Source organism: Danio rerio, chromosome 4, assembly GCF_049306965.1.
Source record: "Danio rerio strain Tuebingen ecotype United States chromosome 4, GRCz12tu, whole genome shotgun sequence".
Lineage (NCBI taxonomy): Eukaryota > Metazoa > Chordata > Actinopteri > Cypriniformes > Danionidae > Danio > Danio rerio.
Window position 1 is genome coordinate 21,015,001 of NC_133179.1, and position 25,064 is coordinate 21,040,064.

Here is a 25,064-nt window from a genome sequence, read left to right on the forward strand (position 1 = left end):
TTTTTATTTATTCTTAAATACGTTTTTAAAAAGTATGGATTAAGGGTAATGTCTTCATATAAATATGTGTATACACACCTATTTATTCTTTTCAGCTAGTTTCTTTCTTGAATGTTTTAGACTGGTCACCTATATGTAGATGTCACTTTAGAGACATTTCTAATGTCTGCTATGCCCAAGCTGTCTGGTAAAACCTGGACTGTGAAGAATTGATAGATGTTCAAACTGTAGTTATTCACATGTGTTAATATCTGAAACTGCAGTAGACTTCAGAGGGTACATTTTCATACAATTTATTTCCCCAGTAACTTGTTTTGAATATGCTAAAAAATATATTGGTTGAAGCTTTCACAACTATTATTGTTCTTCAGAGGACCTTGATTTTAAGAAAGAAGCAAAAGATTTTAAGCAATCTCACTTGGTAGTCTTTCAACCAGATGCTGCACAAAGTTGTGGCATTTTATTAAACTCAAACATCTGGCTTCTCAAAGATGCAAGTTACTTTGTGTCAAAATAGGCTGAATGCGCTCCGCACATTTAAGTAACCACTTAGAAATGATGTTTTAAACACAAGCTGCAAGGCTTTATGATTGTGAATTAGCACAAACAAGGAAGTCATCCATACCTAACCCCTATCTCTGTACCTAGCTCTAACTGTAAATTATTCCCAAAAATAATAATTGAATAATAATAATAATAATTGATATTTGGTAACAATGATGTAGAAGCATGTATGTATGATGTAGATGACTCTAACTGTACGCCTACACATAAACTGTAAACTTATGCCTTAAATCTGATTGGCTGATTAGAATGTTGTTTTAGGATTAATATACTGTAGATGTCCTACTTGGTGAAATTACACTAACTACAGAAGTTTATCATGTAGAAATATAAATCTAGTTTTTAAAAAAAAATATATATATATATATATAAAGTAAATATACAAGTAAAAGGCCAAGTTATCTAACAGAAAGTCTCCCCTAAAGATGAACTTACATAAAATGTGTCTATATGTGTGTGTGTGTGGTTGTACCTGAGATGGTATGACGGCCACCCAGCATTCAGACATACACAGACTCGTGCTAAAGAACTAGAAGCTGCAGATAATTTTGTTCCTATGGGACAGAATATTTTTGGTACCTGCTGAGACAGAGAGAAAGAGACAAAGAAAGAGAGAAAGGGAGGGTATACAGATGAGTATGTGGTTAATTTTAGAAAGTGGTGTGAAAAATGCAGCGGAACAGAGCGTTCCTCCTCTTTTCTCAGTCGCTCATCTCTGATTGGTCGAACTTTGCGCAGTGATCCCTTTTGGCCAATAAGACATATCGTCATGGGGGAATTTGAGAGTAATAGACCCATCAGGGCCCTTCCTTAAATATACACACACTCAGAGAAAATATGATCCCCGCCCCGTGTCGATTATTATTATTATATTAGTGTAGGAGAGTGGGTGGAATTTGGCACTCACTTACAGATAGCGTTTGAGCACTGCACCATAAATAATTCCTCTCTCATACACACACTCACAAAAACACACTCACACGCTCTGGGCTGCTGGTGTAGGTGCAGTGCGATGATGAATAGACCCAGTGATGTTATTTCTGGAGAAATTACGACACTGCCAGAACTCCCTTCATATCTGGTTTTAGCGCAGGTTTACTTAGTTTTTTTATCTAGGTTTGTTTGGGTTTAGTCCAGAAGCATAGGATGGTATTATAAGTGGGGGAGGCATGTTACGAAAAGGTATTGAAGTTTGGCTGATCTTAGAAGATTTGCTAAAAAACAACCCTTGGTTACCGTTTGTGTGTTACTATCACATGCATTTGGTAGAGACTAAAGAATTGTGTTATTGGTAGGGCTGCTCGATTATGGTAAAAATCATAATCTATAATCTATCTTTCAATATTTTGCTCATAATTGTAATCACGTTTATTCAAAACAGTTACTGTTGAAGTTGAAATTATTTGCCCTCCTGTGAATTTTTTTTTAATAAACGTTCCCCCAAATTATGTTGAAAAGAGCAAGGAATTTTTCACAGTATTACCTATAATATTTTTTTCTTCTGGAGAAAGTCTAACTTGTTTTATTTTGGATAGAAAAAAAGCAGGTTTACATATTTTAAGGTCAATATTATTAGCCCCCTTAAGCAATACATATTTTTGATTGTCTGCAGAATAAACTGTTAAACAATGACTTGCCTAATTACCCTAATTAAGCCTTTGAATTGCACTTTAATCTGAATACTAGTATCTTGAAAACTATCTGGTAAAATATTATGTGCTGTCATCATAGCAAAGATAAAATAAATCAGTTTTCCGGGGGACAGAATAATACGGAAGATGGGTCTGAATTACGGGAGACTCCCGGGAAAAAGGGAGTATTTGCAGGTATGCTCCAGAATGTGTCTGTAAAGTTTCAGCTCAAAACACCCATCAGATTATTTATGCCTTTTAAAATCTGGGAAATTTGAGCTGTTATAACATTGTAGCTGTTTTCTTGCCTGTGTATTTAATGCTAATTAGCTGGTTCTCCCCACCCACTGTTTCCACGTGTGTGTCAGAGCCATAGCCTTCATGTAGACAAACAGCACAGGGACAGACATGAATGAAGCAGATCTCTCTTACTACAGTAAAACCTTTCCCAACGATTATTTGTTATGTTTGTTGTGGAGTTAATTCAAGCCTTTCTGCAATGATGATTCATACACAATGTTGTTACAAAGATCACTCGCATGCACGTGCAGACACACACACATTTAGCTTTGCACTGTTTTTGCTGGGCAAATGTGACAGGATACACATTATTATACACTGCTGTATAGACATCCGTTATCTTACTAAACAAAATAAAACTTTAAGTCCACAAACCACAATGTTTTCTCTAGGATTTTTTCCAGCTGGCGGCAGCTGGCGGCAGGTCTTTTACACAAATCTACCAACTACTTATTGTGATATTTCAATAACAAATAAGGAAATGTCGTGAGTGCAGTATTACAAGTCAAGATCACATTTATGTAATACGAGCATGCGAATACAAGCTTGCATGCAGATTTCCTTTGTTCTTGCACAAAACTTCTTGCACACCCTCAAATGTAAGCTGCTCAAGCGCAGATCTTCTTGTGCACACTCAAATAAACACTGCTGAAGTGTGCGTTTTTTTAACGTTTATGTTTGCTAGGAATATTTATGAATTTCTCCAATAGACCTACACAGCGGCATTAATCTGTCCTGAAGTAAAGTAAAACAGCAATAAACTCTAGCAGGATAAAGTCATTGTATGCAAAATCACAGACCTTTATCTGTGAATAAAGTATAATTATGGAAACTGTGTGCATCCTAACTGAAAGCTATGTCGTGTTTGCTGGCCTCACGCATAGGGCACCTGTCAGTCAGTCAGTCAGTAAGTCAGTCAGTCAGTTTGTCTTTACGTTACCTTAAAGGGTTAAACAAATAACGCACAGCACTACTATGGTTACAGACAAGTTCACGCTGTTATAATTCACTTACCTTTTAATGTGTTTTGGTGTGATTGTAACCTGCTATTAAAAAAACAACAACAACAATGACTGAATGTTTTTAATGAGAAGCTGTAAAGTAGCCGTGGCAGGATGAATTTTGGTGTGGCGCCCCGCCTCGGCAGAACGAATGTAGCAGAAACCATGAACCAGGATTGAGGCATCTTCTTTTATAATTGAAGTAACACTATGCGACTGTGGGGATGATTAGCGTAGCAATAAAAAAACAAAAACAAAGTGGACTTGTTGTCTTTATATCTACCCAATATGACTGTGTACACACGACACCTACACAGTTCTGCCCAAACAGCTTTCAAAAGATGTTTTTCATCAATAGTTGCCCGTTAATAAAATATTTTTGGACACAATTCTAATATATATATATATATATATATATATATATATATATATATATATATATATATATATATATATATATATATTATTATTATTTTTGGATAAAATAATACTAATATAATTTAGATATTGTCAAGCCTGAAATATATGTATAAAACTAGTATAATAAACTAATAAAGGTGGTAAAATATTTAGAAAATTTGCGCGTTGACTACAGGTGTATTAAGCCTACATGTGGTCTGTTTAACTTCCTGTTGCAGCAATGCGTGTGGTGTCAGATAACGGAAGAGAGTGGGTTTCCTCAGAAATGAGCCGGGCTCCACACGTGCAAACACTTACACGCATTCGCAGGATTCACAGCGGGTACTGCGTCCCATCGCAGCCATGCTGCTGCTCACCAGCTGTCTCCATGGAGACCAAGATGGGCTCTGGTTGTCATGGAAACTGACAGCAGCATGCTGTGGGTTTTGCAACGTGTACGGCTCCCGAGAGCAGTGTTTAACTCTGTACATACAGTCAATATTTAAACTGAGTCAGGACTTCAGCTAAAACCTCTAATTCATTATGTCGTTTTTTGCAGGTTCTCCAGCCGCATGGGAATATGAGCCCAAAACAAATGAAGATCTTGTCACAGTTATAACAAAATAAAGACGCACGCAGTTACAAAGACTCAGAGGGATTGTACTAGATGTAAAACCTGTTGCCAAAGTTGTGGCGTAGCAGTTTATGCATGTGTTTTGAAAATCTGAGTCTTTGTGCTTATGCGGGATTTTAAGTCCCTCTGATCAAAATGAAAGTTTGTTTTAAGGTTATATACAAACTAGTATGCTCCAATACATGGGCAAAATTCACTTTTACAAGATGTAAGCATTTAATCAAGCAGTTTATCACTCTGCAAAAATGTTTTCTTTTGACATCAGCGTGCACTTTATAGCATCTCATTAGATCTGCTGGACAATCAAATGCTCTCTAGTATTTAAAGTGTCACGTCCACTTCAAGGCATAGCTGAAATCAGGCACTTATTTATATTCAATCTGTATACTGAGGGAAAGTGCAAAAATAATTAACAGTAGTCGACACAGTGTTGACCTGAACACCTCCAGATTTATTATTGTACTGTACGAACCCCGAAAGCAGTGTGCTCATGTACTCATCTTTATAATGCAAGTGTACTGTAAATGCATTAAAATTACATACAAAGCTTACTTTGAAACTAGGATGTTCAAAATCAAGTCTAGGTCACGCTATTTTAAGGTACAATTCTTGCTACTAATAAACCATTAATTATGAGGACTTTTACCTCAATAAACTCCTGATTTGCTGCTTATTTAAAGCTGTTAAGGTAGTAAGTTAGTTTTAGGTATTAGATAGGCTTGAGGACATAGAATAAGATTAGTAGAATATGAATTTTACAAGTACTAATAAACATCCAATATCCTGGCAATCATTGGCATGTAAGAAGCCACTAGTTAATGGTGAGAATTGTTACTTAAACTGAACGCAACCAGCAACAGACACAAACCTGTGGTCTGCTATGATACAAAGACATGACACAACAAAGCGGATCATATATTGACAAGACATATTGGACTCATTTCAAATCTATGCTGAATGCTGTATTTTTTTTGTGGAGAAATAGTTAAGACAGGCTCTGCTTTGCTATTAAAGACTGTCAGGAGAAGCAGATGCTTTAGCTCAACGACTGGCTGAGCTGTGATGTAAACTAAACACTACTGGCTATTTATAAAAAGGGGAGGAGCTATATGCCTTGCCCATCTTCATTTTTCAGTTGAATTACGTCACACATTGAACAAAGGATGTCAAGGTACTTCAGGAGACCTTTAAGTTAGAATTTTTTTTGCAACCTTTTAATACTCCCCTTTACATTGTCCACTTTTTTTCTGTCCATTCTGTGGGTGGTAAAAAGTACAATTTCTATAGGCTGCCATGTCCCTAGCTAAGCAACATTATGTTGCCTTGTGACATCATGTGTCTGTCAGAAATGACTTGTAAGTGGGTAGGTGTGTCTGACATGGCATCTGCTGACCGCAAATCCTGTTACCTTGGATACAGACAGACTGGGCATAAAGGTAAGGTCACAGAGATCGAGAGGTTCTGTCCCCTGAGCAGTTCGCTGTAATTTGATTGGCTCGCGGCCCCGTTTGTGCACCCATCACAGAAAATTGAATTATCGTGACTGTCATCCAGTGAGAGCCGCACAGCTCACCTCTCCTGTCTCCATCCTTCCATCTCTCCACTCCTCCTCTCATTGACTCCTCATTTTTGATTCTCGGCTCTTTCGTTGATTCTTTTATCATGTTTTCTTTCAGCTATTTTATTATTCTGTATTATCGTTCAGCACATTACAGAGTGGAAAAAGAAAAGGATGAGTTACAAAATGTGGTGCGATTAGTTCATTCACTTTATTTTCATGCCTGAATGCAGATGAGGGTTAAAAAAGAAATAAAATTTTTTTATTCTGCTTAACCATATGCTTTTTTCTCCCAATGGTACACAATATGTATATATATATATATATATATATATATATATATATATATATATATATATATATATATATATATATATATATATCCTTATCCTATATTCTTAGACAGTTTTGTATACAGTAGCATTTCATAAAGTGCCTATGGCTTACAAGCTTCAAACAGGATAAAAAAAAAACATGACAGTTCCATAAAGTTAATATTTCCGTCCAACATTTTCAAATGTGTGCATGTTTTTTATCCATAGGCTGTGAAAAAAAGTATAACGTATCTCCACTTTCTTCCACTGTAGAAAAAATAAGCCATACAATCCTAATCTGTCCGCTGTCATCTTTTGCATTTGGAGCCTAAATCAAAAGACGATACCCTATTTATTTAGCATCATAATAACAAAAAAGAGACATTCACTTCATTCATTAATTTTCATTCATTCATTCATTCATTCTTTCATTCATTTATTCATTTATTCTTTCGTTTGTTTGTATTCCATTGATGTAAAGGGCAGCAAGATTATAATAATTTTGCACTTTTCATTAGTTTTAGTTTTTAACTTTTTGTTTTCAAGTTCAGTTAGTTTTAATTAGTTTTTAGAGGGAGATTTAATAGTTTTATTCATTTTTATGTTTTGAATTTTCTTTTTCTTCTGGTTTTTATTAATTTCAATATTAAATTTAGCTTTTTGTTTGTTGTTGTTTTTTTTTGTTGTAAATTATGAAATTTGTTTGGTGCAAGATTAAAAATCATCAGAATAAATATTGTATAACCAAAGCAGATCATTTCAAATGATTCAGTTCAATTTGGTGAAGTAGTTCAACCGGTTCACTTTGAAGATCTGGTTAAAATGAAGGATTCATTTCAGGATTTGCTGTCATGTACAGCCATTGTTTTTGTCATGTACAGTTAGCTCAGCGAGAATGGCTGGAGAAGGAATGGCTTGATCTGGCCAATGGCATCAGGATTATCTGAGATGCTGTATGGCTCAAACACCTGTCATAAAACTGGCAGCGCGAAGTAAATATATTTACTTCTAAATGACTTACAGTTTGTATTAAATACATTTACAAAGACGAAAACGAAGGATGTTTTTGCTATAATTTAATTTGCTTTTAGTTTGTTTTGTATCTACACAAAATAGTTTCAGTTAGTTCTAGTTTTTCGAAAAACTCTCGTTTTTATTTTTATTTCAGTTAACAAAAATGGTTTTTAATCCTAGTTTTCATTTTATTATTCGTCTTCATTAACTATAATAACCTTGGAAGGGCAGTAGTTAATACCTTTGCTTTAGCCAGCTACCAGGGGCTCCTCAAAATATTTTGGCTTCATTTTAGGATTTGTGAGCCACACTTGGTTTGATTCCAACACACAAGCCTAATGGCATATGATGACAGTAATGAAAAAAATTGGTGTCAGAAGATTTTGACCAGATTTTAATTCTTAATGTAAAAGCAATTATGCTAACCATAATTATCCTAAAGGGACATGGTGATGAACTAGCTATATTTTTGCATTATCTTCAATATGTTTACAGAATGTTAGTTTGTAAAGTTTTTTACACCTAAAGAAACTTTGCATTTCTCGTACAACAATTAAATTTTTTTACAGTTAAAACTTTAGTCAATGGAAAGGCTTTGATGAAACATGCATTTATACTGTTTGTTTATTTACTTTTGAATGTTCTGTGCAGTAAATCATAGAAGTAAAACTCAGTTCCTGGAGGGTCACAGCACCGTAAATAATGATCAAACTGAGTCCTTTAGGCTTGTTTAAAATTTACAAGTAGGTGTGTTGAAGCAGGGTTGGAAATAAACTCTGCAAACTGAGTTTGACACCCTGCGATATATAATTTCTCAATAATTTTCAAATTATATATATTTGAAATACCTCTTCCAGGTCGAAATAGACCTGAATGTGTTATAAGGGTTAAGCTGCTCTAGACAGTTGTAAACATGCATATTTGATCAATGTGTGTGTGTGTGTGTGTGTGTGTGTGTGTGTGTGTGTGTGTGTGTGTGTGTGTGTGTGTGTGTGTGTGTGTGTGTGTGTGTGTGTGTGTGTGTGTGTGTGCGTGTCCAGTACAGGTCTGAGAGAGTCAGCAGGTCTTGGATGAATGAGAGGCAGAACCTGAGGGTGCAGGGATGCACTGCACCAGATGTCTGTGTGTGTATGTGTGTGTGTCTGTCTCCGTGCCAGCTGGTTCAAAGGAAAACTAACACGTCTCGCCTTCTAAGAGTCTTAATAATACATTCTCACTCACATGGATATCTTACGCTACTCCAGGCTTAAATTGACCTTTTTAAATGTGCTATTGCTGCAATTATGGGCATGAGTGAGTAGCCCTGTAAATCGCTCTCTCACTCGCACTCTCTCTGTCTTTCTTGTTCTCTCTCTGTCTTTCAGTATTGCTGAATGATGTGCTGTGTAAACTCATAATGGTGAAGTAGTATAAAGCATTGCGTAAGACACAAACAAACTCTGTAGCTTCATTGTTCTCACAGATGTACAGTACACAAAGAGATTAGTATAAGATGATTGTGTGGGATATTGGCTGATGCACTGATCACAAATAAGATAGTTCTAAGTAGTTTGAGAGAGTGTTACAGTCCTTCAGCGAGTACTTTGTTTAAAAGTTATTGTTTGTTTATATAATATTTTTTGCATTTAGTTGTTGAATTTCTTTTTGTCCACTGAGATATACATAATGTTTTTTGTGTGTGCTGAAAACAGCTATAATTAAAAAATTTCAAGGTGTTTTTTCACCCTCTTACACTTAGAATTAATCAGGCTTTTTCTGCTGATGTATTGTCTTCAACCCCCTGATCCTAAAACGTAAAAGTGCTTTTGCACACTGATTTTGGGAATGTTGTCATTATAGTAACTTAGTTTCAAAAAGAGGTATAATAGTGATGTTCTATAAAAAAGATTTGGGAGGAGCATGCACAGATAGTTAACACCTTAATTCATCATTATCGCACCAATCATCCAATCAACATGTAAGAGAATCCCTATAGATAATCAAGCATGTACTAACACTATTATGTCATTTATACTTCCATTATGTAACATTTGGAAAAAAGTTTTTTAAAGCATGTGTGCTTAATTATGTACTATTTTAAACATGGAAAACATTGTAACCCAAAATAAAATTTTATCACTGATGGGGTTTTCCACAATTCAGATAGATATAGCATGTCAATAGAAGCTTCCGGAAAAAAATTAGCCCATTTGTGGACACATTTTAGATATTTGGAGTAGAAACGAGACCTGCTAAAACTGCTAAAAAAATGCTAAAAACAAGCATTTTTGCAGTGTATGTTTGAAATTATACATATTGTTTTCTCCACTGATGCATTTATAATTATAGAGTAATGCATAAATGTAAATTAAAATACCATTATAGAGCAATTGACATACAGTAAGGATGTAGGACAGTTTTTGGTCATGTGCAGCTGCCTTAGGCCATAAAATCAGAAGTCAAATTTATCTGTGTGTCAAAACTTTGCATGCATGTTTCTGATCCTAAATGATAAAAAGGCATACTTAATCTAACATTTCTGTCAGCTTAATGAAAACAGAATGGAATACTAAATACCTTAATACTGGATAAGATTACATTTATTATTGCTAGGCTGATTTTTGTTGCAAAGTCTATTCATTCCAGTTGGAATTCAGGTGTTGAGTTTGAGTTTTGCATGAGGGTGAAACAGTTCCCCATAGACATTTTATTCATGTGTAAGTCACACACATTTGTTATTTTAGTTTGAATACGCCATCAACTATGATCAGTGGACCTGTTTCTGAGCCCGTCTTTGCTGAAGTGCAGGATTCTGTCAGGTTTTGTAGACTGGGAGACCCAATGGCTTGGGAAGATCAGTGAACTGCTGAGAGCAGGTTGACCATCCCTGCATTTAATGTGTTTTGTAAGAGTGACCGTTGACAGACCGAGCCATGGGAATATTTCCGTCTCTCTCAGTGAGCAGTGCTGGAGCTCTTGTTTTGTTCTGTAAACCCAAGCGGTTCTCAGGGGACGAGACTGTCTCAGAGCAGCTCCCACAACCTCTGACCTCTTACATCCACACATACACAGCAGATCAGCAGCCGGAGACCACTGAACTCCATGTGTTCCGACTGTATTATACAATCATATCCAAGCAAATAAAGAGAACAGGACTTAACATAGATTTTAGATTAAGAAAAATATAACAGATGCATCTGTCAATGCGAATGGAATTGTGTGAAATCTGTGAATATGTTTTGCCTCTTCTCTTGCTGTGTGTGTGTGTTTGTGTGTGTGTGTGTGTGTGTGTATGTGTGTCTGTGTGTATAGGATTGCAGTGGTGTTGATTGCGCTGATGACCAAGAGCTCTTGTCAGTAATTGAGCTTAATTAATTTAAGAGGCTCGGATTGATTCCAGATTTCAGAGTTTAGTCTACAGTAAAGTAGGTGATAACAGCATCATTTAACCTCGTTTTTGAAGCTACTTGATTTGTAGTGTGATTCCGCACAAACTAAATATCAATCTCTTTCTGTTAAATTCTCGATTCTACCTAAAAATAAATTTCTATCAATATTTACTTGCCCAAAAGTTTCTTTTCAAATACCTGTGCAGAAGGGTTTTTTGTTATTGTTGAATGCAAAATAATTTTGAAAGATCAAATTAATTAAAATAATATTCAATTATTATAATAAATATTGTTATAATCTGTTAACTTTTGGTGATAAATGTTGTAATTTCAAGCATGTTTTTGCAATGATTGCAAAAATGTTATTTGCTGCAGTGAATGCAAATGACACTGATTTTCAGTCACAGCAAATGTTACTCTGACCAATTGTCTTTTTTTTAAATAAATAGTAATGTGCTAGTTTTTTTGCTAAAATATGATAGACTAATGCAGTTTAATTTTAAGCAACATTTGGCTTCATGTACCAGTGTCTCTGTCATGAAACATTTTGTACCTCTCTGAATTAAGCAATTTCCTTTTGATTGCAGCTCTGCAGTGAATTTTATTGAAAAGCTAAAGTGGCTAGTTCTTTAAAACTAATGCTTATCACAGTGTTAAATTCAATATCCTGCAAAGAAAATTGCTGTAACATTATTGTGGGTGTGATAAAACTCTCAGACAATATGGTCATTTTTGAGCTAATGTTCTCCATTCTGTGAAGCATTTATATGGATTTTATTTTGAAGCATATAATTTGAAATACATCGTGCTTGTAGAACCTGACATGTTTGTTTCCCACTGAATTTTTAAGAGCCTCTTTGTAAATAAACAGTTCAGTTCTTTGCTTATTTTTAAGTCATTTGTCGGTAGTAACATACTCAGTCACACACAATATAAGAAGCTGTAGGAATAAATGTAACCAATGCTATTTTCAGTAGTAGTTGTACTGTTGTAAAAAATGTTCATTTACTGTCATTTTACCTTTTAGTTGATCTATAATTTTAAAGCCACCATGCCTATTTATTGATTTAATATGCCACAATATTATGTTTTTATTTATTTATTTTTTTCCAGTGTTTGATATTGATATCGAATGAGAATTATTTAATAGCATTTTTTTGACAAGCTCAGCTGAGATAAAAAAAAAAATTGATCTGAAATTGGTTTGGCCGGTGTCCTGTAGCTGTAGACACATCCTCAGAGATGGATGTCTGTGTTTTGATCCTCACAGGAAAGTTAGTAGACAGTCAGCAAAGACTTTGAAATTCATCTGGCATTTACAGACGCAGCATTTCTGCTCTATAATCCAGTAGAACACAGTCTCTCCGGTGCAAAGACTTTCAGTGTGTTTGTGTGTGTGAGATATCTGTTCTCCTCTGATAGGCCTGATCTGTAATAAAATGTCATCCAGACAAATGGCTCAGAACATTTTCTGATGTCACTTTAGAGATTGGAGTGGCTTTACGTTTAAAGATATTAAAGCTGATGCAATTAGAGAAGTAATATCCTCTTTCTGTCTGTTTCGTCTGTCTAGGAACGGGTGGAGTATCTCTTTCTGATCATTTTTACGGTGGAAGCCTTTCTGAAAGTTATTGCTTATGGGCTGCTGTGTCACCCTAATGCATACCTGCGGAATGGCTGGAACTTGTTGGATTTCATCATCGTGGTCGTAGGGTGAGTGCAAGATCCCTGTGTAAACTCCGGTAACCCCTGCCATGTACGCTATATGCAGTTCACTCTCATGTGCAGTTTCGCTTATCACAGAAGGTGACGGTGGTGCGTCAAAAGCTGCATCTAAATCATAGGTCTCAAACTCAAACTCTCAAAAAACTCTCAAATTGCTGGAGGGCTGCAGCTCTGCACAGTTTTGCTCCAACTCCAATCAAACACAGCTGATCCATATAATCAAGGTGTTCAAAAGAGTCTTGGGCACCTACATTAGTTAAATCAGTTGTGTTTGACCAGGATTGGAGCAAAACTGTGCAGAGCTGTAGCCCTCCAGGAATTGAGTTTAAGACCTATGATCTAAAGTGTCAAATATAACATAATAAATACACTTCCATAAATATTACACTTGATAAGATGATCTTCTTTTTATCTTCTCTTATTTTATTATCATATTGTATTTTAAAAACATAATGTTTTAAAAAGACATTTTACATGGAGTGTTTTAAGAAATTCTTAAAACAACAAACAAATAAACATAAAAATAAGTTTGTTTATTTGAACTAACTGCCAAAGTTTCTTTTCCTTCCGTTTCTTTTCTGTTTCTTTTAAAACAAAATATAATAAATACACTTTCACAGAAAAGAGTTGCTAAAACAATTGTCAAATAATTTTTTTAAATACTTGTAAAGATATATATTTTTTATACTTATAACTAATATTTTAATTAATTTATTTGTTCATTTTTTATCTTGTTTTATTATGTTTTTCTCTCCCCCTATTTGACGTCATGGCCATTTCCAAGCATAGTCCTTCCTTGAAAACTAAATATTTTGACTCTTATCAAAACATGCAGTATATTTCAAGGTCTTGTTAAAAAACTGAAGGTTTTTTCTTCTAAATATAAATCACATGTATGGTCTGGCTGTCTGCTCTAAATGTAATAGTTTTATGCTCTAGGCTCAGTGTCTCATCTTTATAAAAATGCTCTAATATAGTTTTATGTGTAAAATTGATTGCATTTATTTTTTAATAGTGTTTAAAAGGGTAATGACAATGCAATTTCAACTTTTAAATACAAGTAATTATACATCTATTCAATTTCCTTTGGCATAGTCCATTTATTCATCAGAGGTTGTCACAATTAAATGTATCACTAACTTATCTAGCATATGTTTTACACAGCGGATGCCCTTCCAGCTGCAACGCAGTACTGGGAAACATCCATACACTCTCACATACCACACATGCATTATGGCCAATTTAGTTTATTCAATTCATCTATACCGCATGTATTTGGACTGTGGGGGAAACCGGAGCACCCAGAGGAAACCCACTTGAACACGGGAAGAACATGCAAACTCCACTCAGAAATGGCAAATGGCTAAGCCAGGACTCAAACCAGCAACCTTCTTGCTGTGAGGTGACAGTGCTAATCATTGACTATGTTTACATGGACACTAATAATTCGATTTTAATGTGATTAAGAAAATACTCTGATTAAGAGTCGACTATATAAACAGCGATTTTTGATTAATTTAATCAGATTAAGGTCGAACTAAAGAGAAATCAAACTAAAGAGAAATCGAATTAAGACATGTTGAGTATGCCGATTTTAGTCGCATTATTGAAGTGCAATAATATTGAAAAATAATAATGAACCACCCGAAATTATATGAAACTTCGGAGGAAATGCGGATAGCGTGGTGACGCAATGACGTTAATCTAAGTATGTGCTATAACATGTAAAACGTGATCATGACAGAAACATTCAAAAAGCAACCCATGTAAACGCCTTGATCTTATTATTGTCTTAATTAGATTAAGGCAAATAATTTGATAACTGATGTCTATGTAAACCTAGTAATTGAGCCACTGTCTCGCCCTGTAATTATACATAATTAAAAATTAAAAAGTAATAAATAGTACCTGCAGCATAACCCTGCATCCAGTGTATGACCAACGCTGCTGTCATTTAAAGACTTAATAAAATAATTATTGTAAAACTTTTGGAATGTAAATTGATAATCTGTGTTAATCAGTGAATTTTTTTCGTCTCTCTTTCAGGCTCTTCAGTGCAATATTAGAGCAGGCCACTAAAGGGGATGGTGGTACTTCAATGGGAGGCAAAGCTGCAGGGTTTGATGTAAAAGCCCTTCGAGCCTTCAGAGTGTTGAGACCTCTAAGACTCGTGTCTGGAGTACCTAGTGAGTGCAAACACACACACACACACACACACACACACACACACACACACACACACGCGCACACTCATCTAATAAATGTTGAGCAAGTCGCCCATGAGTCAGGCCTGAGAAACTGAGAGAACATGAATTTAGATGAATGTTCATTTCCTTCATGTAGGAGGACCCGAAATGATTCTACAAAACTGTAAAATCAGTAATTACAACCCAGAAATTCAGAAGTCAAAACTCTATCAGCTTTGTCATCAGCAGATGTAGGCACAGCTTTTTATTATTGTGTAGGCAGATTAATTTCCTGTCTGATTGCAGTTTTGTCCAGAATGTGACTTATGCGATTATTATGTGGTTTTTTGGAACACTTGATTCTGAGCAGTTACTTTAATCTGCATTTAAATAATTATTTTCAACATCCAAGTAAGAAGACTATTAAACTATACACTCTAATCTATTGTACGCTGTTTTGGCTTCACAGTTGGTCCAGGTCATCTGACTATACAGTGCAGTATCATTTCCTTCCTGATCATCAGGGCCAGATAGAATTTAAGAGTACAGGAGCGGAACACCTAATACTTAAAATTAAAATAAAAAACCTACATTTTTTAAATTCAAGTTTTAAAATGCAATCAATTAGAACCATTTGTTTAGTAAACAAAGATACAGTAGATCTTTCATTTAATACATCCACTAAAAAAACAAAAAATAAGTAATATTGTACGCAAATCATCTTAACATCTAACCATTTACATGTTTCTCAATAATATAACAATATATATATATATATATATATATATATATATATATATATATATATATATATATATATATATATATATATATATATATATATATATATAAACCTCTAAGTGGCATCTAGAATAAGCATTTTTCTTTGCCTGTCATGTTTATTTTATGTTAAAATCAATGAAAATAACCTATTCTTTGCCATAAAAAAGTAAAATTACTGAATCAAGACATAGGAGCCTGAGAAAAAAGCAAATGTTTTTGCATCTGAACTCTTCATATATGTTTTCTTATATATTAAAGGTCAACAATTAGCAGAACAGTTTTTTGCAGATTTTTGCGAGTGGGCCTGCTGATAATATACAATATGTTAATAATAAATCCTTCATTCCCAAAATCCCCAGAGAGAAATCCTTCTCTTCTGTGTTTTTAGCTTTGTTTCCTGTCTGCTTGCAGGTTTACAGGTGGTGCTGAACTCCATCATTAAAGCCATGGTTCCCCTCCTTCACATCGCTCTGCTCGTTCTGTTCGTCATCATCATTTATGCCATCATCGGCCTCGAGCTCTTCATGGGCAAGATGCATAGAACCTGTTTCTTCTATAAAGATGGACACAAAGGTCAGGACTTCAGCTTTTGCTTCTCCCTTGAACTAGTCATTGACCCTGGTGTTTACCCAGATCAACTGTTTACTTTTAGGTCATATAGCTGAAGAGAAGCCGGCCCCCTGCGCTCCAAGCTCCGCCCATGGAAGACACTGCTCTCCGCCCAACATAACGCAGTGCATGATGGGATGGGAGGGCCCAAATGATGGAATCACGAACTTTGATAACTTTGCATTTGCCATGCTGACTGTGTTTCAGTGCATCACGATGGAGGGCTGGACTGATGTCCTGTACTGGGTGAGTCTGCTCCAGTATCGGCACACTACACAGTCCAGTATAGAGAGGCTCGAACATCTACTTTACTGAGACATATGTATAAGACAGAATTATCAATAAATCACACTCCTTAGTTTATATCCTAAAGGACACCTACTGGTCTTTCCCAGTTAGGGAGAAAGGTAGCACTTCGTTTTTGATGGTCCCTTTTAGACATTTGGTTTAATATAATATATAGTAACTTTACAACTACATCTCAGCCAGTAGTCAGTTGAGTATTACTTTTAGAATGTAATTATATTATATCCGAGATGATAATATTAGCAAGCATTAACTGCATCTCTTGTGTTTTGGTTTTGTTAAGACCCTTTCCTGTTTTTTTCGTCATGCTCTAAATGAGAGCAATTACCAATAAATGAAAAAAACAACAATAATTTGAACAGGTTATGAGAAAACTGAAAAATGAATAAATAGTGTTTGGATGGCAACTCTGAAATTGACTACAATAAATTTTTGGTACAACTCTGCTAGTTAAGTACCTCTGGAAGAGGTCCAAAGTGGACGCCTGTAATTATATTGATGAAAACACCAGGTATACAAGCACAGTCATAGTCAACTGCATTTCTAAAGATGAGCATCAATACAAACTGGAACAAAAGCCAGACCGGAACAAAACCAAATTGTAATCCTAATAAAAATTATCTTGTAGGATTTTACAAAAAACTGTATTCTTGAGGATTTAATTGTTAATAAGACTCTTAAGATTGTGAGCTTCCAGTGAAGACATTTTTTTGGGGATTGTAAAAGCTTCCCATGCAGTTTACATTATGACTAGACGTTATTATGAAACAGGTTGATTGGACATGATCCAGTACAACAGTGAGTGTCAAATCGGAGTAGCTAAACCATTTGCATGAATTCCTCTTATTTAATGGGTCCTGCTTCATTCTTAGATCCAAATTATAATAAAAAATCCATTAGGAATCCTGAACACTTTCTTCCTTTCATATATATGGGTCAAAGACGAGAGGTCCCATTTTTTGTCTGCATCAATTTAAACTAACTAAAGTGATTTTCTATACAAAGAAAGTAAATGCAAGTTGTCAGTGTTTTGCAAATAAATTTTGTGGAGAAAAAAAAGTCTAAATTTTAGTGAAATAATATTTCTGCATCATCAGTGTAACAGATATATTTATGTAAAAATGAAACAAACTCATTTTGACCTGTGCTCTTTAAAATCAGGGTGTCCGTGGGGTCTTGAAAAATATAAAAATGCCTTAAATTTTGAAAACAAAATTTTAGGCCTTAAAAAGTCTTAAATTCACTGCAATATTGTCTTGTAGGTCTTAAATCATTTTAAACAGGTCTTAATTTTAGTTTTTAAAAGGTTTTTATGATATGTTTAAAAAATGTATGTATACAACTAGGGTCTGCTTGTTTTGACACATTATTAAAAATATGTGGCTAAGAAATAAATAATTAGAATTATAATTTTTTTTTTAATGGGCCAACTATTTTTTTCTGCTGGGTGATAGAAACATCTTTAGCCTGAAAGTCTGAAATTTTATTCTTCATAGTCTTAAAAAGTCGTAAATTTGACTTGGTAAAACCTACAGAATCCCTGAAAATATCTAAAAGAATTAGTGATATTATTTTAAATGATTAAAACCAAAAGGTAACAACCCAGTAGTTTGAAGGATGTCGGGATGTGAGGGTGCACTGTGATTTTTTTTAATAGAGAATTTAAAGATGTCATCAAATTATTCTTGGTTGAAATACTCTAAATATTGATTTATAAACAATTGTTACACTGAATGACATTGTAGTGGATGTCTTGTATAATAATTATAAAAAATTATTATAATCATTATTTTATTTCCCAGTTCTGGGTTGCAGCTAGAAGGGCATCCGCTGTGTAAAATATATGCTGGATAAGTTGGCGGTTCATTCAGCTGTGGTGACCTTAATGAATAAAGGGATCAAGCCGAAGAAAAATGAATGAATAATCATTATTTTATAGAAAACAAAAGTGTAAAAGAACACATTGTACTGTTTTTAGAATTTAAATGTACATGATTTTTGTTGTATTATGATTTGTGTTTGTTGAGGCTCAACAAAGATGACCGTTCTAGAATTTTGTAAGAAAAATAAAAGATGTATTTTTTGTGTGCATAACAACAAACTTAACATCAATATAAAATATAAATAATGGTGGCAAATACATTTTATAATTTAATACAGTTAAATTGATTTAATAATATTTCACATTCTTCTTTAGTAAGTCCACTGAAAATACTTGCTTATAAAAATACTTGCTTATATTCATGCTTATAAAAATTTGAGACTCGCTAACAGGAAAAGTCCCGTTGGGCGCTGTGTGAGTGATTAGATCTCTGCTGATCTCCACAGCACATCTTTACTGTATCTCAGTCTTCTGCACTCCTCTAAATACTTAAAGTGACTGACGCTTTTACTGATGACATCTTTTAAGGCAGTTAAACAGACTCAGCTGGACTTGTCTCTCTATCTCTCTGTCTCTCTCTCTCTCTCTCTCTCCGTTGAAGATGCTCTATGCTTTGTGGTTTTTCTTGATGTTCTGGGGCTCTGATGGACACTGCACTCGTTTCCGCTCACTGTCTTCCTCTCCTCTTTGCTCTTCTCTCTTTTTTTCTAACTGTCCCCTCCTCGTCTCAGATGCAGGATGCCATGGGTTATGAGCTTCCATGGGTCTATTTTGTCAGTCTGGTCATCTTTGGATCCTTTTTCGTTCTTAATCTGGTTCTGGGTGTGTTGAGCGGGTAAGCATTGTGTGCTAAATGCGTGTTTGTGTGTGTTTGAGTGAACTCAACCATCCAACGTTTCTTTTCTCAAAGCACTGGGGTAGAGACAGACAGAGAGGGTTTGTGTTTTACTGCCCAGAGAACTCAAGTGGGACACCTTTACTAATCATTCATTCAACTCTGTATTCCCTGTCTCCTCCCATACTCCATCCCTCCCTCCATTCCCAGGTGAATGATGCTGTAGGGAATTCCTGGCCATGGCTTTATTTTGTCACTTTAATCATCATTGGCTCCTTTTTTGTTCTTAATTTGGTTCTTGGGGTGTTAAGCGGGTAAGGGACACTCATTCATTCTTTCTCCAACTTTTTTCTCACTTTCTTACTAAATTTTTTGTCTTATTTGTCAGAGGAAGTGTGTGAAAGAGTATTGTTATCATATTGTTTCTTTTCTGTCTATACTGTGCATTCAAGAATACAAGAAAAAGAGTTGTTTTCCTTTTCTCTTTTAATTAAATCAAAACATGTTTCTGATGAAAATCATAAATCTAATCGCATGTGTGCATTTGATAGCCAAATTTGCCCAGAAGTCAACATGAAAACATTTTTTTTAAATTTTTTTTTAAATTACTTTATTTCATACCATAATAAAAATATCAGTATTACAAGAAACATTTTACTCAAGCCATTTCATAAAAAATGGTTCTCCATCTTTAACAGAGCACAACCTATCTCTATAAATCCACACATTCTTATAAAAAACTTGAAAGAAATCTTGAAAGAATCAAACTTGATTCTCACTTTAATTAAACTCTTAAAAACTTGCACCACATATTGACAAACTTCACTCTCTATCCTTTCTTTTCTTGTAATGTAAATTGCCATTTTGGCTTTTCCTACAACAAAATGAATAATTTGTCCTCTTTTCTCTTCTTTTTTACAAATTTAAAACCAAAAATGAAACCAATTTTAGAAAAAATAACCTTAAAATCCGCAAACATAAAAGAAGTCAACTTAAAACAGCATTAACTCTATTTATTCAAATGCACATTCATGATCCCATTGTGAGCAATTTTTATGTTCCGTTTAATGCTGCATGATATGTGGCCATACAGAATTAAAATAGGATAATTTAACAATAGGTGTTAACTAAAGTGATAACTAATAAATAAATATAAACATGTCTTATGTTTTATGGGATGGATATTCAAAGCAGGTCTCTCTTTTTCTATTTCGCAGAGAGTTCTCTAAAGAGCGAGAAAAGGCCAAAGCTCGTGGTGATTTTCAGAAGCTCCGTGAGAAGCAGCAGCTGGAGGAGGATCTAAAGGGCTACCTGGACTGGATCACGCAAGCAGAGGATATTGACCCTGAGAATGACGACGAGGGACTGGATGACGACAAGCCTAGAAATCGTAAGTACAAAAATAGGAAAGCACTAGGGTCGAGAGAGAATTGATCACAGATTTTTTACGTCAGAGATGGTCCATGAAAGAGGACAGTGAAATATTTCCTTTTTATATGGGTTACAATGTTTAAATTATTGCCGTATTACAAGGTTAATTTCTGTTTTGATCTATATTGAGTTTAAAAATACTTGCAGATCTATACATATTAACATGGGCTCATACATGTCTGATGCACAGCCTGTCGTTTTCTCTCTCTATAAATGATGTTAAGAAAGCAATAATATACAGCAGCTCAACCGCCATCATGCTTGGTTTAATCTAAATTCAATTGGACAAAACTTTTGATCAAGATTAACCTGCCTGCGGATGATAAATATAAATAAATAACCTTTATTAGTGTTTTATTGATTGTTTCAGTTGGAGATGATATCTTTTTATCAAAATCTCACCAAACACAAACCACTAATCAAAGGAATGTATAGATGTGCTTGTGTTTATATGCAGGCAGGTTTTGCCCTCCATATTAGACATTACTTTTCGGAAAGATGCAGACAGATATGGACCAATAGTTCTTGTGAGAAAAGGGCATTTAGAAAGGATCTGCTCTAGATAGTGATCTAAATCATGCAAATGCCAGATTTAGGCTTAGGGTTTGGTAACTATAATTTATCTACATCAAGAAAAGCATGTAAACGGGCAGCCCCTGCAGGGGCATAATGTATACCCTTGTGTGTACATATATGTGTATGTTTTTGTCTTTAAACTTATTTCTCAAACTTGAGATTGTGTATTGTCATTGTCAAGGATACTTATTCAGATATACTCTAATCTACAAGCTGACACACATCTAGTGGTACAAAATAGAACTGCACCTTAGTACAGATTGCTTGTATTAAGAGTGATGTTTTATGTTCAGTGTGTTGTGTCAAGTGTCTTAATTTTGGTGTGCCTATTGAAAAGTGTTAGGATAGAGAGTGTTGGTGGCGTCTCTCTCTTTCTGTCTGTCAGTGTGTCTGTCTTTGACTGTTTGAGTCTCGCTCTGTTGTTTTCAGGGAAGACTCATCGTTTACAGTACATCCGTGGAGCGGTGAAGAAAAAAGCAGCTCTGCTTCGTAAGGCGTGTGCGTTTCCAAAGCAACCACGGTTTACTTTTGCGTTTGCATGGCAAAAGTGCAACAAGCCCCATAGACCTTTTTTATACTGACCCCCAACCCATCCTTCCCTGCTCAGACATGTCAATCTGGGTAGGGATGATGATGGACTCTCCGTGGTTTAGATTTCTGAATGAAAACAGGCATGAAGTTTTGAGAGTTTTAGAATATGGGCTCTTTCAGGGCGGTAAAGTTTTTCTGTTTAAAATATCTGGACTTTTAGCATGTTTCTTTTTTTCTCCAGGTATTTGAAACAGAATCAGGTGTTTTGTATTAGATTTCAGTCACACATCAGGCTCCTGTTGCGATGTGATCTGCATGTGTTATCTAGAGAAAAACAGTTGCACATCACGGTTCAGATGGTTCTGACTCTGAGATTGTGTTTTCTCTTTGACAACCATGGTGAGATGTTGCAGAGTATTCTGAGTGAACTTTCAGTATTCATCCATTTGAACACTGAAATATTAATTTCATTTGAGACTCATGTTGCTTCACCCCCACTGGTCCTCAGCACATTTGTTTTCTTTAGTGTTTATATTACAAAAAAAAATATTTCAAGTTTCTTTCATAAAACAAGAAGTTCAAAAATTGTAAGACTAACAGTCATTTTCATCTTAAATGCATTAATTTTCTAAAGACATCATCAGCACACTGATGATGTAATGTCACTATTCGACATGTGTAATCCTGTCTCAGAATATCCGATCAAACGTAATCCCATAATCCCATTTCCAAGGGTGGTGTAGTCTGCTTGATAATGTGTTTTCATTATTGTGAGAAATAGAATTAGGGGGAAAAGATCAGAGCCAATACGAATGGAGCATGGAATTTAGAGACACTGCTTGACCCCGCCCTCTGTGCATGTTAATGAGATGGAATTGTAGGTCTGCATGCTGATTAGTAGATTAGCAAGGTTTTGGTTGACAGCATAATCTTTTACATTTCACACATTTCAATAGTTTTATTTTTTCCTGAATTCATCCGAATCATTTATAAAGGTGTATATATGCTAATAGTTTAGGCCTTGTTTAATTAACATTGATTTACATAAACTATTTTAACTAGGGCTGCACGTATTGAAAAAATGTGATATTGTGATATTTTATTTGTTTGCGATGAATACTGCAATATGAATACAGTTTCACAAGATAGTTTGAACAGCACTATTTGACAGTTTTCTGATGAGTAGTATTCAGCTACTGAAATGGAATTATTGCAAATGCTAAAAAGGCTTTTGTTACTTTGCTCTGTCTTATTTCTAGTCCAAATATCAAAAAAAGAGCAAGTAAAAATAGTTTTGTTTCACCTTCAAAAGAAATAAGTCAAAATTAAAAGTAATTTCTTTAAACAAGCAAAATTATATACCAGTGGGGTAAGTGAAATCTTGTTTTAGCTTTGAAGTGTATTGAAGTTTTTTTTTTTTTTGCATGAATCGCATAAATGGCATATAAATACAGTTACAATTGGTCAGCTATAATTAAAACTCAACATTGCATATCTTGCGATGTGACTATTGCAGATGCGCACATTACAATATCAATGCTAAATCAATGGATTGTGCAGCCCAAATATTATCAGTATATTTATGCGGGTACTGATGAGCTGTACTGTCTTATTTTTTTGCAAGCATTTTCTGGGGCACTCATAGTCCATCTTAAAAACTTCACATCTTAAAAAGTTCACATCTAAGCATTGCCTGGCTGTCTTCAGGACTGTTTATTATGTTAAAAAAAAGTTTCAGTTATTCTTTATATATACTGTATATACATTTTTTTATTTTATTTTATTTTTTTTTATTCACTCATTCCTCTATACTTAATCTTCCCTTTATCTGCCTGTCTAATAGGTCTGTGTTTTTGTAATACGATTTTTATTGTAGTTAAGTGAGTATGATTGTTTTTTATTTGCATATTAGTAAGAAACCGCTTTGTGTTCATACAAAAATGACTTAAGCTCTGTTTTTCACTGGAACTGCACCTGTTGCCAATATAGTGAAGAAAACAAATTAGGATTGGGTTCATTGTGTATGTTTTGGTGACTCACTGTGCAAAATATTTAACATAATCCTATAAATGATGTTTAGGACATGCAATAATTGTAGCAAATGTTTTCTTTGGCAAATTTTGAAATCTATCGCCTGACTTCGGTAAGGTTTTTATTATCATTTTCATCATTAGACTTGTGTTAGCATTCTTTTTAATGCAAAATAACTACATTTTAACTATTTGCCAACTCTTATTTTTATGTGAATTGGACATTTAGCAAGTGTTCATTTTGGATCCTGGTTTAATCTCTGCTGTCAATGTGTCAGGCTAAAAGTGTAGGTAGGGGTTCTTTACAGGTTGGAAGTGAGTTGCTTGTCCGTGTGAGTGTGTTAAACCAGCCTTTGATGAGCAATGAGTATCATCTATACTGGTAATTCATCTCCCTCTCTCTCCCTCTCTCTCTCTTTCTGTCTCGTGCAGTGAGTATGCCGGCCAGTGAAAATGAGTCAGTGAACACTGATAATGCTCCAGCTGGAGACATGGAAGGAGAGACCTGCTGTACCCGTATGGCGTAAGTCTCCACAGCATCCAGTTCCTCTTCTTTTCTTCTCCTGTTCTCCTTCCTGATCTGCTTTCCTCTAGTTTCACTTTTTTTCTTCCATCTATAGATCTTCAGACTTTTTAGTATTCAGACATGTTCAGAGAAAAGGTTGAGTGTTAGTTTAAAAATGGGCTTAGGAATGTAAGTTAATGCCAGTAAACTGGTAGGTGAAGGTCAGCAGGACCCATTGGGCGGCTCCTGGCGCTCCCGTGATCTTCAGTGTCCTTTTTTTCTCTGTGCATCTGTTGCTGTTGTCTGTTTTCCAGCTGATCTGCCCTGTTAGTGATCAGTGTTTTATGTCACAAACACAGATTGGAACACAATAGCCTGTCTGTTTATATGTAGAATACAGAAAACATTCTGACAGATTAGTCACAGAGTCTGTAAACAAGTGCCCCTATTATGCCGTTTTAAAAGGTTTTCATGAAGGTCAAAAAAACACCTTAATTTTCTTATAATAAATATTTCGGTGTCTCTTTTTATTTTTCATGTCTGTAATGGTTTAAACACCCACTCTCTATAAACTTTTGTTTCTAGTGCCTGCTCTGATTGGTCAGATAATTGGTCTACCATTTGCAGTGTGTGCTAAAAAAATAAAAGCAAAAAACACCAATTCCCTTACCTGAAATGACCCTTTTCACAAGCCTGTTATGATGCGTTTAACGGTCATCAGCATCTTAAATCCTGTTATCATTTAAATATTTTTATTTTTAAAAAGTATGAACATTTACATGTATTCATGTATGTATTATATCATCTTTGCTTCAAATTGCAAAAAAAAAAAAAAAATTAACGCTTGTGTGAGGTGTTTCTAATGCAGTGTTTATGGGACAG

At 34.9% G+C, this 25,064-nt stretch overlaps 1 protein-coding gene across 40 annotated transcripts in view; it reads left to right on the plus strand.

Moving 5' to 3' along the window:
- cacna1c (calcium channel, voltage-dependent, L type, alpha 1C subunit) overlaps positions 1-25,064 on the plus strand; it is a 171,220-nt gene that overhangs the window by 110,979 nt on the left and 35,177 nt on the right. For 31 of the 40 annotated variants that reach the window (XM_068219494.2, XM_068219499.2, XM_068219498.2 and 28 more), the window contains 7 exon segments: positions 12,357-12,496; positions 14,555-14,694; positions 15,889-16,050; positions 16,130-16,332; positions 19,006-19,109; positions 20,327-20,499; positions 24,110-24,200. In XM_068219494.2, coding sequence (XP_068075595.1) covers positions 12,357-12,496; positions 14,555-14,694; positions 15,889-16,050; positions 16,130-16,332; positions 19,006-19,109; positions 20,327-20,499; positions 24,110-24,200 — 1,013 coding nt within the window. 40 annotated transcript variants of the gene reach the window in all.